General features: G+C 44.2%; 1 protein-coding gene across 4 annotated transcripts in view; it reads left to right on the top strand.

The window, feature by feature from the left end:
• PLG (plasminogen) overlaps positions 1–13,266 on the top strand; it is a 44,373-nt gene that overhangs the window by 21,455 nt on the left and 9,652 nt on the right. For 3 of the 4 annotated variants that reach the window (XM_030852844.2, XM_030852842.2, XM_030852845.2), the window contains 3 exons: positions 6,379–6,560; positions 8,166–8,314; positions 9,266–9,359. In XM_030852844.2, the coding sequence (XP_030708704.1) occupies positions 6,379–6,560; positions 8,166–8,314; positions 9,266–9,359 (425 nt within the window). The remainder of the gene's footprint in view (positions 1–6,378; positions 6,561–8,165; positions 8,315–9,265; positions 9,360–13,266) is intronic. The other variant, XM_030852846.2, reaches the window with a different exon arrangement.

Here is a 13,266-nt window from a genome sequence, read left to right as displayed (position 1 = left end):
AGAAATAGCATCATTCCACAGCACCTGCTAAAGATCAGTGTCGTCTTTCAACTATGGAATTTTATCATTTCATCCTCCAACTCCTGAAGGGGTTTTGTGTTTGTCATTGAGTAATAAATATAAATACTTATCACCACCGGGTGATAAATATAAGTATTTTTCGCCTGACCTGTATAGATACATTGGGTCCTGAGCACTCGTGGTCTAAAGGGATACGAGTTACCAGAACATTAGGAGCAAAAGCAAGAAGGCAGATTAGAGTCAGAAAGTATACAGATACTGAGAGGCAAAATGGACATACAGATGGACGAAAGCTAGGTCTGGTCAGACCAGATTTTCTGCGATAAATGGCTGTAAAACATACGGAAAAACTGTTTTCACATGATGGACAACAGGCAGCACAGGACAGACTTTTCAGAAAAGAAAATAAATTAGAATAAATTTACAAGTACCCTGGTTTTCTTCCTGGAGATACTTCCCGGACTGCAGTTAAAGGAGGTGGAACCAAAGCAGACCACAACAGTCTTGCTAAACTGAGGACACAGAGATTGGAGTTGGGGATTAGTGAGGCAGCTTGGATTTAGTAGGCTGGGTAATCATGAGGAAGGATCCGTGCAGAGAAAGAGCTCCAGAAATATGTATAGAGTTCTCCTGAAGTCTCTGGCTGAATATAAAACTGCAAACGCACAGGGAGAGATTCCACAATGTTAGTGGGACGAAGAACAACTACCAGGGAACAGGGAGATAAACGGAGATTACAGAACTCACACAGCACTAGGAGATTCTGTGTTTGCAGAGTTGAGATTCTTACTAGCCAGAGAGGAGAGACTTCATGGGACACCTTGGGCATTCAGTAAGGAATCCAGAAAAGTCACACTTTAGGGGTAGGATTAGTGTATTCCTGGAATAAAGGTTACTCTAGAAAAACACCCTAGCAAAGCTTTAAAGCAATCCTAAAATGAACAAAATGATCTCCAAGTAAATTAACTGTCCGCCAGAAGAAAAGTCAACACTCTTGAGAGGAAAATAACAAAATCAAGCCACTCAGTAATGTGGTATCTACAACGTCTGGCAGAAATTTAAAAATTACTAGACATGCAAAGATCTTTAAATGTGATCCATAATGAGTAGAAAAATCAGTCAATACAGACTCAGAAATGATAGAAATGATGGAATTGGCAGACAAAAAATTCTGAAAGATATTATAATTGTGTTTAAGGATTTAAAGAAAAATAAGAACATGAAAGAATCAAATGGATAAGCTAAAGAGAAAGGAAACTGTAAAAGAGGCAAATGGAAAAGACAGAACTAAATATATATATATATTTAAGAACTAAATATATATATTTAAATATATATCTTAAATGAAAAATTCACTGGATGTCTTTACCATCAGGTAGACAATACAGAAGACATTACTGTTACAATGACATGACATGACATGACATTACAGTAGACATTACTGTTCTAATTTTCTTACAGTATGCATGATGCTGTATCATACTAATACACGTTTGAATGTGGTAAGTTAGAGAGGGATATTGTAAATCCTAGAGTAACCACTGAAAATGAAAACTCAGAGGAATAGATAATAATAAGGATATTCAATTAATCCAAAAGGAAGAAGAAAAGGAGAGAAAAAGAGTAAAGAAGGCATGGTAGAAACAGAACATAAATAGAATGATGTTAGACTTAAACCCAGCCCTATCAATAAGTATATTAAATATAAAAAGGATAAAACAATGCAATTAGAAGGCAGAGACTGTCAAGTTGAATAAAACCAAAGCCCAGTTATGGTCTCTTTACAATACATGGTCTTTAAATATAAAGACATAAATAAGTTAAAAATCAAAATATGGAAAATTAATACCATAAAAACACTACCATACGACCCAGCAATCCCACTACTGGGCATATACCCTGAGAAAACCATAATTCAAAAAGAGTCATGTACCAAAATGTTCATTGCAGCTCTATTTACAATAGCCAGGAGATAGAAGCAACCTAAGTGTCCATCATCAGATGAATGGATAAAGAAGATGTGTCACATATATACAATGGAATATTACTCAGCCGTAAAAAGAAATGAAATTGAGTTATTTGTAGTGAGGTGGATGGAGCTAGAGTCTGTCATACAGAGTGAAGTAAGTCAGAAAGAGAAAAACAAATACCGTATGCTAACACATGACAAAGTGAGAGAGTGGCATGGACATATATACACTACCAAATGTAAAATAGATAGCTAGTGGGAAGCAGCCGCATAGCACAGGGAGATCAGCTCGGTGCTTTGTGACCACCTAGAGGCGGGGGATAGGGAGGGTGGGAGGGAGGGAGACGCAAGAGGGAAGAGATATGGGAACGTACGTATATGTATAACTGATTCACTTTGTTATAAAGCAGAAACTAACATATCATTGTAAAGCAATTATACTCCAATAAAGATGTAAAAAAAAAACACTAATCAAAAGAAAGCTAGAATGGTTTTTAACATCAGACAGACAAGATTAATTTAGGATAAGAAATATACCAGAGATAAAAAGGCCATTTTTGAAGTAAAAAGCGTTAACCATGCTAAATGTGTTAACCCTAATAACAGAGGTTCAGATGTATGAAGCAAAAACTGACAGAACTAAAGAGAGAAGCAGATGCGTCCACAATTACAGTTGGAGATTTTCTCACTTCTCTCTTGTATAGTTAAAACTTCTCCCAAAACAATACAGTAGGACAAGTAGATGAAAGATTCAGAGAAGATACAGAAGTTTTGGAGGAAAATATGAACCAATACAACATATGCCCAACTTTAGAATACACATGCAAGTGCACATGGAACATTCACCAAGGTATATCATATGCTCGGCCTTGAAATAAGTCCCAATAAATTTAAAAGGATTAAAATAATATACAGGTGTCTTCTGAGCCAACAGAATTAAATGAGATATAAATAATGAAAAGTTTAGGAAATTCTCAAATATTTGGAAATTAACAAACACATTTCTAAATAACCCATGAGTCAAAAAAGAAATCACAGAGGAATTCAGGAAGTGGTACTGGCAATGCCAGGAAGTGATACTGGCAAAAAGATATACAAATGGAAAAAGGGAAAGTCTGGAAACAGACCCGCAACATGTATGGTCAGTTGATTTTCAATATACCTGGCGAAGCAATTCAATAGGAAAAGGAAAATTTCCCCCAAATTGTTCTGGAACAACTGAGTGTCCATAAAGGAAAAAAACCCAAAACCTTGACTCCCACCTGCCATGTCAAATTCACTTGAGGAAACTCTTAGACCTGAAAGTAAAGGTTAAAACTAAAGCTGAAATTTAAAGCTTCTGGAAAAAAACATGAGATTATTTTCAAGCCTTGGGGAAGGCAGACCATTTTTGGATAGGATCCAGAAAGCATTATAAAATATTATAATTTGGACTTTAATAAAATGAAAACTTTGCTCATCAAAAGTCATTGTTAAGAAAATAGACAAGGGCTTCCCTGGTGGCGCAGTGGTTGAGAGTCCGCCTGCCGATGCGGGGGACACAGGTTCGTGCCTGGGTCCGGGAAGATCCCACATGCCGCGGAGCAGCTGGGCCCGTGAGCCATGGCTGCTGAGCCTGTGCATCCGGAGCCTGTGCTCCGCAGTGGGAGAGGCCACGACAGTGAGAAGCCCACGTACCGCAAAAAAAAAAAAAAAAAAAAGAAAGAAAACAGACAAGTCAGGGACTGGGAGAAAAATAATCTCAATCCATATATCTAACAAACGGCTTGTATCTAGAATGTGTAAAGATCCCTTCCACCCACTAGTAAGAAGACAAACAACCTAATAAAAAGGGGCAAAAGGCTTTAATAGACATTCCACAGGGAAAGATATACAAATGGTCAATAAGCACCTGAAAAAATGTTCAACATTTTAGCCATTACAGAAATAAGAATTATAACCACAAAATAAGAAGTGTGCCCAGGCTGCGGAGCAGCTGCTGCCATCACACACGTTGGTAGGGATGTAAAATGGACCGACCACTCTGGACACCAGTCCAACATTTTCTCATAAAGTTAAACGTGCATCTTCCTACAAACCTGCGATTCTATTTGTGAATACTCACCCAAGTGAAACGAAACATAAGCCCCCAAAAAGATCTACCAGGAAGTTCTTAGCAGCTTCAGTCATAAAATTGCCCCAAACTGGAAAGCACTTCAGTGGCCATCAATAAGAACATGAACAATTGGTGGGATATTCATGCCATGGAATACTATTCAGAAATAAAAAGGAACAAGCTACTGATACTCTCAAAGAGCACGGATAAAGCTTATAAACACTATCCTAAGGAGAGAAGCCACGTAAAAGGTACATACTTGTATGAGCCCATTCATAGGAAGTTCCAGAGAAGGCAAAACTACTTTATGGTGAAAGAAATCAATAGTATTTGCGTCTGGGGGGCAGCTGAGATTGATTGAGCAGTGACCCAAGGGAGGTTTCTGGGGCTGATGGAAATGTTCTCTATCGCACTAGGAGTGTGGGTTATACAGGTATGTGTGTTCATCAAAACTCGTCAAACTACCTTAAAAAAAAAAAGGGCAGTCACAAAGCACCGAGCTGATCTCCCTGTGCTATGCGGCTGCTTCCCACTAGCTATCTACCTTACGTTTGGTAGTGTATATATGTCCATGCCTCTCTCTCACTTTGTCCCAGCTTACCCTTCCTCCTCCCCATATCCTCAAGTCCATTCTCTAGTAGGTCTGTGTCTTTATTGCTGTCTTACCCCTAGGTTCTTCATGACATTTTTTTTTCTTAAATTCCATATATATGTGTTAGCATACGGTATTTGTCTTTCTCTTTCTGACTTACTTCACTCTGTATGACAGACTCGGTGCTTTGTGACCGCCTGGAGGGGTGGGATAGGGAGGGTGGGAAGGAGGGAGACGCAAGAGGGAAGAGATATGGGAACATATGTATATGTATAACTGATTCACTTTGTTATAAAGCAGAAACTAACACACCATTGTAAAGCAATTATACCCCAATAAAGATGTAAAAAAAAAAGAGCAGGAGTCTGTTTCACATGACAAGATTTTAACACATCCAGGGCTCAGAAACCTGCTAACGGGCTTCCTCAATTTGTGGGCCTGGGCTTGAGACTGTCACTTGTCTATAGTACCCACAGACACAGAGTCGCTGGATTCCCATAATACGTTTCAAACTATCTCACAAGCCTCAGGCCATGGGTCGAAGCTGCAAAGGGGTGTCCAAGGCTGAGGCTTCTGAGAGGCTGGGGCGAAGTTCTGGCCCTGGGGATCCAAGTTGCCCAGTGAGCCCCAGGCTGCTCGTCTGCTCTGTCCTTATCCAATTGTTTCTGATTCAGCTCCCACAGACCCTGTGGTCTATCCAGACGTCTCCCTTCATCCCTTTGATCCCACTGTCCTTTAGTCACGCCCCCTCCCCTCAGTCCCCGAGTGGCTCCAGCTAGAGGGGTCTGGGGTTCCTCCCCGTATGCCCCAGAATGCATCCTCTGGAAACCTCATCCTGCCTGGGAGCTAGTTTTCCAGGAAGGCTTCCACAAGCCTTCCAATCCCCAAACCCACTTGATCTACCTATGATATCTACAGTAATATGACTGTCATGAGTTTTTGTTACATCGTAAAATACAGTATGAGTAAATAGAATAAGAGAGCGGGCCTGGGAATATCAGTATCATCTTGTATGTCTTTTCTGCCTTGGATAAATATGTTTTGGTTCCAACTTACGTAGCCCTATGTACTCACATAGAGAGAGAAAGCCAGAGATATAGATATATTTGTATGTGCCTTTAAAAACCTTATTTTTGGCTGCATTGGTTCTTCACTGCTGCGGGCGGGCTTTCTCTAGTGCATCGAGCAGGGGCTACTGTTCCTTGCGGTGCATGGACTTCTCACTGCGGTGGCTTCTCTTGTTGCAGAGCACGGGCTCTAGGCGTGTGGGCTTCAGTAGTTGTGGTGTGTGGGCTCAGAAGTTGTGGCTCGTGGGCTCAGTAGTTGTGGCTCACAGGCTCTAGAGCACAGGCTCAGTAGTTGTGGCGCATGGGCTTAGTTGCTCCACGGCATGTGGGATCTTCCCGGACCAGGGCTCGAACCCGTGTCCCCTGCATTGGCAGGCGGATTCTTAACCGCTGCACCACCAGGGAAGTCCCTTGATTTTTTTAAAATAAAAACTATAACCTATTTTTAAAAACTTACCCACTTTGTAAGAAGTTGAGGACCATCTGTGCTTGTGACATCATAATAATAATTGGTACCTTTGGTATCTTAATGGAAATATTTCAGTCACTTTGCTGTAACAAAATTCAGAGGGTGCTGGGGTGCCCCTGAAGATTCGCTCACCTCTAATGACCTATACTGTTGTGGAATTTACAGTGGCTTGACCATGAACTACTGCAGAAATCCAGATGCTGATAAAAGCCCTTGGTGTTATACCACTGATCCGAGCGTCAGATGGGAGTTCTGTAACCTGAAGAAATGCTCAGGAACACAAGAGCAGGTCACAGAATCTCCAACTGCTGCCCAGGCTCCAAGTATACAGGACCCTTCTGAAGCAGGTAAGAAGTCTGTGGCCAGACATCTATATAGTTGGGTATCGGGATGATAAGAGATGGAACATCTTTGGGATGCAGAGGCGTCATTGTTACAGGGAGCTGCAGCGCTGGCTGAGTCTGCGATATGGAAGGAAGCCTCAGTGTATCACCTGGGGGAGCCAGAGCTGCTGTTGCTGGCATGATGGGGTAGGGCGTTTCTTTAGGATTTGAAAACTAGTTGGTTGTGAGGGATGGATACAATTTTGAGCCTGGGTGGACTGACAGGTTGATGATGGTGGCCGAGATGGGACATTCTAGAAAAGCAAGTCTCTGCCTTTTGCATGGAGGGATAGAAATGGCTGATTTGGTTTTGAATGTACAGAGTTAGGAGGGCTAGGAGGACCGTCAAAGATCATCTCCAACAAACACCTGGCGAAGCGGACATGTAGCTCCAAGGGTTTCGGGGCCTGAGCATAAGAATGTCGTTGTCATCTGAGGTGGGAGACATGAAAATAACACAGTCCTCTCTGTTTCCCTGGCCCTTCGCCCGCGTGTCGCTCTAAGTGCTTAGCCCCTGGTCCTGTGGTTGTCAGGTGGCAGGAAGTGCTCTGTACCGCTGCAGGGTAAGGAAACAGAGGGGGCTGATTCTCCCCCTGCCCCGGAATGAAAACTCAGGGGTCCCATGGCTTGTCTGACCACTTTCAGATAATCCAAAATCAGACAGAAATGATTAAATGAGAACTTGGTTTCAAGTTGAGACCCCCTCTCCTTCCGGAGGTGGACTTGCCTCCTCCAGGATGCTGGAGAAACCTCACCTACTGCTCCCTACTGTACACCTGTACAGCTGCTGTACACACAGGGCCAGCTCATCTCTCCCCACTCTTTCTTGGTGAGACTCTGAGTGCCGTGCTCCAGCTGGGGATCCCTCCTGATAAGACCTTGCATGGCCTCACGTGATGCCCCACACCTGGTACATAAGTAACTCACACACCCTGGCCCTGGAAAACACTGGAGGCTGCCTAGCCCAGCCCTGCTCCTTGACTGGGAAGCCAGCTGGCCCAGCTTTTGCTTTGTGGATTTTCCAAGTGGCCATCAGAGCACTGGGCACTGGGTCCCCATATGTAACACACATCAATTTCTCTGAGGGGTTCTGCTGAATCCCCCAACCGCAAGGCTTGAGGTGAGGGATGAGTTTGGGGAAGGGGCCTCTAGTCATCTCCTTATTACCTCTTTCATCCCAGAAGGTGGGAACTCACAGCACAGCTCTGGCCAAAATAATATTTTTTATAAAATCCGCACTGTTTCTCTCCATCCTTGTTGAGGTGTTCAGGAATCATCTAACAGTTCACGGTGGCATCTGTGTTACCACTCAGCTTGTTATAAAATTGATTGTCTTAGTGTCCTGGCCGACCTTCCCATTCTAACATCTCGGCTTGTAATTATTTCTGAGCCAATAGCGTTTCTGGTAACTTGTCAAATTCCACAGAGCTCACTGAAGTCTTCGGCACTCCTGTGTTCTGAAGGATGTGACCACAGTCTGTCCTGAGAGAAACCTAGCACTGCTGCGTTTGTTCCTTGTCACCCGGCTCTGTGTAATGACAGGAGACCACCATTCTCTCTCCCCTACAGACTGCATGTTCGGCACTGGTAAAGGATACCGGGGCAAGAAGGCGACCACGGTGGCCGGTGTCCCCTGCCAGGAGTGGGCTGCCCAGGAGCCCCACAAACACAACATTTTCACTCCAGAGACAAACCCACGGGCAGGTTTGGAAAAAAATGTAAGCCGCTTCGATTTGGACTTGAGTTTGCCTTTTGTTGACGAGTCTTTGCAGACTGAATTGACCCTCTGTTACAGAAAGTCAGCCTGACGCAGGTTCAGTGCGAGAGATTTCAGGGGACCAAGCGTAGGATCTAACCAGCCTCCGCGTGGGAGGGAGGGTTAGCACGGGCAAGCCAACCTCCCTGCTTTTATCACTTCCATGTGTGACATTTCCTGTCTGCTTTTGTTACTGGTTTATGGTTTCCAATGATCAAAGATGACCTTCATGACATTGTAGTTGGATTTTTCTAGAAAAAAACTGGATGCATAATTAGGACTCCACTAGGATTTCCCCTAGTCCCACACATTCTCTGGGGTGGTTTCCTCTGGGGTATAGGTGTGTAGAGGGAAGGAAAAGGAAGACACAGTCTTTCCACAGCTGACCCACAGAGGGTGCCCAGGCCAGGGGAATAAGCAATTCTGAAGCCACAGCAAACAGGCACCATCAAGCAGAAGATTGACATGAACAAGGTACAGGACGAGTCATCCACGTCTACAGTCCCCTACTGTTGGGTCCCTACGGTCCCCACGGACACAGGCTGCTGAGCGGGGAGGCCCCTTTATACAGTCTCTACCTCAAGACGCCTCAGGGTCTTCACCCCTTCCCCAGGGGAGTGGCCTCTAGCCTGGAGCTCCTTTTGAACAAGGAGAAGTGACGGATGGCATTCTGTGAGTCAGAGGCTTGACACGCATCCTGAAGTGGCAGCTTTGCCTGCCTCCCCTCCAAAGGAGCACTAACCCTTCAACTTCTCAGGACAGCAGTGAAACCAGTGTCTGCGCCTCATGTGACATTCTCTGCCCTCTCCCGCCCGGGTGTGCGCCACCCCCTATATGCCAGCCTCATGTGACATTCTCTGCCCTCTCCCGCCCGGGTGTGCGCCACCCCCTATATGCCAGCCTCTTTTTCCAGTACTGCCGCAATCCTGATGGTGATGTCAATGGTCCCTGGTGCTACACGACAAATCCAAGAAAACTTTTTGACTACTGTGATGTCCCTCATTGTGGTAAGCTTCTTTCTTTTTCGGAAGGAAATGACTTCTAAATAAATGCAGCATCACCTGGTCTTAGATCTGCAAGACAAGCGTTTGGGCTGAGCACTTCTGGGCAAGAGAGGGTCCCCTCTCCTTGGGAGCCCTCTTTTCATCCTGGGCCTCTTGAATCTGTCCTACTCGTGGCCCCCTTTGTTAGGCACCGCCCCCTCCTCTGACTCCGTAAACAAAATAAATGCAAAATTCTCCAAAAGAGCAACTTCAGAGGTGATCTAATCAGCCTCCAGACAGTTCCACTGAACTCTCCAGTGTCTGGGGTGGGAGGCATGAAACACGAATTTAGAGTCGCCCAGATAGGAAACTCTCTCTTTCAGCAGCTGAGAAGAAAGTACAAACAGCAGGAAACTGCTAAACATACAACATACATTGTAAACCTATAAACTGTCATCCTAAGAATTCAATGAACAGTAACACAGCTCTTTACAAAGCCCCAGCTTTCTTTGTCGTAAGATGATTATGCACTAGCCACGCATTAGACAACTTAGAGGAAGCTTGCTGGGTTCTTTCCTCATTTCTCTGAGACTTTTCTAGGGAGTGAGAAGCTTGGTTCAGCGAAAGGGGAGTTGAAGTTAGTTCTGAAAAGTTTGGGGTAACAAATCCATACATAGGTAACAAATCCATAGATAGGACTTTTCTAGGGAGTGAGAAGCTTGGATCAGGGAAAGGGGAGTTGACGTTAGTTCTGAAAAGTCTGGGGTAACAAATCCATAGATAGATAGATAGATAGGGGTAACAAATCCATAGATAGGTCTGGAGAACAATGTAAACCACTTTGATTTGGACCCTACCTTACTTTCCGCTGACCCATCTTTGCAAACATCATCTGTCCTGGTTCCCGCTAATCAGTCTGGACTTCTCCTTTGCACCGTTTGATTGCATCTGCTTGTGTCTGCCACGTGCGGGGACAGGCTGGGGCAGAGAAGTTGCTGCTGCAGCCACTTAAGTCCACGTCCGGAGATGGTTTGGGAGGCAGTTTGGGGAAGGGGTTGAGAGCTCCGGAGCCACACTGTCGGGCTTTGATTTGGGGCCACTGCTGGGTAGAGCAGGGGGAGGAGGGAGAGGTCAGGGTGACAGGAAAGATTCTACTTGGTTGCTGTCCTTGTGCTCTCTGGACTTGGGGAATTTATAGCTGACTCGTTCTCCAGTGTGTGTTTGCTGTGCACAAGCTCTCTTGGTGGCCCTCCATCTGAGAGCCCCTGGTGGGGTTAGCGCCTCCCTTTCCACTCCTCCCTGCCACCCTGAAGCTTTCTGGTACCCCACTGCCTCTTACCGCGTGGCCTCGTTATCCTGGACAGGCTGCCTATGTGGCACGATTGCCTTTAACTTGTATAGCTTGACAGTCCCACCCCGGCCTCTACAGCTGTGCCTGGGATTCATGCACCTCTGATTCCCCCTGAAGGGAAGTACAGTAACGTCCCAGGTGCAGCCCTCAGTCACCACCAGACGCTATCAGCTTCTCAGGTGTGAGGCAGGCCTGGGTATCCTTCCTCAGGAAATATGTCTCAAGATCAGACCACGTGGTCTGATAACGTGCCCACATCATGAGGAAGCGGGGACCTCACAGTCCGCTGGAACAGCCCTCTCTCCATCCTTTCTTCTTTCTTCCATCTTAAGAACCTGATTCTTTTCCATCCTTGACTTGGGTAAGAGTACCAGCATTGTAGAAGAGGCTATTTGCCTTGAAGTCTGCAGATGGAGGTTTACCTTACACATCCCCGGGCATCCTCGGGGCCTCTGTTGAATCTTCCAGTGCAACATCTTTTTACGTACCCACCATCAGAAGGTAAAGATTACACACCTCAGCTGTTTCCTTCTTTCTAGTGCTTAGAGCAATGCCTAGTACATGCCAGGCACTACGTATACATATTTGAATACATATTTGCTGAATGAGTAAATTCAGCAAATATGTATTCAAATAAATGAACGAAATCTCAAATCACAGTTCCTCCAACATATCAGGTCGGTGCTTAAAAGGGTGACTATCCCAGGTTAAGGGTACTTTCTGTGTGTGCTTGGATGGCTTTCGATAAGTTTATTCAGATTTTACAGAATATGAAATCTCTTTGAAGCATGACTTTGTTTTTTTAGGTTATTTTCATTTTCTCTGTTTTTTGTCTTTTTTTTTTTTTTTTTTTTTTTTTTTTGCTGTACGCAGGCCTCTCACTGCTGTGGCCTCTCCTGTTGCGGAGCACAGGCTCCGGACGCGCAGGCTCAGTGGCCATGGCTCACGGGCCTAACCGCTCCGCGGCATGTGGGATCTTCCCGGACCGGGGCACGAACCCTTGTCCCCTGCATCGGCCGGCGGACTCTCAACCACTGTGCCACCAGGGAAGCCCCTTTTTTCTCTGTTTTTTAAAAAAGATTTTTATTGCTTATTCCTGGGAGATTTTGGATTTCCTTTATGTAAGTGAGAAATTTCCTAACAGCAATTTTCCTTAAAATTTCCAAACTTTACATTGTCTGTAATTCACATGGAAAACATCTTTAAAATGAAAAAGTAACACTGATTAACTTTTTAGGCTACACGTAAGCTTCTTTAAGCAACTCACCTGAAAAATGTGTGTAAATATTCCGTGTTATGAAAACAATGGCACCATGCAAATTGCACATAATAGCATAAGTAAAACAATTTGAAATCAGAAATATATTCTATTCAGCCCAGTATTCTGCTTCTCAATTTTATCAAGGGATTGTATTGTTTTTCTCTTTAATATTAACCTCAAAAATTGAAAGATGTGGGCTTCCCTGGTGGCGCAGTGGTTGAGAGTCCGCCTGCCGATGCAGGGGACGCGGGTTCGTGCCCCGGTCCGGGAAGAACCCACGTGCCGCGGAGCGGCTGGGCCCGTGAGCCATGGCCGCTGAGCCTGCGCGTCCGGAGCCTGTGCTCCGCAACGGGAGAGGCCACAGCAGTGAGAGGCCCGCGTATTGCAAATAAATAAATAAAATGAAAATAAATTTGAAAGATGCCCATTTTAAACATAATTTTATTTATTTATATTCGTTTATTTTAAATTGTAAATTTTTGTTAATTGGTTTTAACAACTCATTTCAATTCCACCAACACTAACAGTACAAATAGTAAGTAATTAAAAATAAATAGAACTTCAGTTTTGTTTCAAATACTAAGACCAGGGTACCACAATATCTGTAGTTATTCTTTTCTTAGTCCATTTCTGTAAGTCTATTCTGTGTAAGACACAGTAAGAGAAATTAAGGTCAGTGTTAGAGAGTAGGATTTCATTATATTGCATGCTTCTTTAAAAAAAAAAAAAACAACTTCTGTATATAGATTCTCAGAATAGGCCAAGACAATTGGAAAGGTATTTGGAAAATTCAGATTCCAGATTCACTAGAGGATAGAATCTCTTGGTTGATTAAGAGCAAAAAATTTCTCCTTGTAACGTCATTATCAAGATGATTTATGCTTCTGTTTTTGAAGATCTTAAAGGACTCCAGACAGTGGAGAAGCCCTTTATGAATACCTTGTGTAGCCCCTGAACTGTTCTAGACATTAGTAAGTGACACCAACCAGAGATGGAGCATTAACCCTAATCTCCAGGAACCCTGCAAGCCAGGTGGAGAGAGAAAGCAGGTGGGAGAGTGAATAGAGAGGAAGGCAAGCGAACGGAAGTCATCCCCATGGCATTGGGTTAGTCTTGGGAGGCTCCCTGGAAGAGTCATCCTGAAACTGGCTGAGAGAAGCCATTATTTCAGTTTAGGACTGTTATCCTTGCTACACACACAGACACGCACACATGCGTGCACACACAAACACACGCACACATACGTGCACACACAGAGATTCACATTTTAAAAATACTCTTAGTGCCTTTCAATGGGGATGACAGTTATGGTTTTCAGT

The sequence above is a fragment of the Globicephala melas genome, chromosome 14 (assembly GCF_963455315.2).
Source record: "Globicephala melas chromosome 14, mGloMel1.2, whole genome shotgun sequence".
Classification (NCBI taxonomy): Eukaryota; Metazoa; Chordata; class Mammalia; order Artiodactyla; family Delphinidae; genus Globicephala; species Globicephala melas.
The sequence above is the reverse complement of the archived record's forward strand: the minus strand, read 5'-3'. Positions and strand labels throughout refer to the sequence as shown.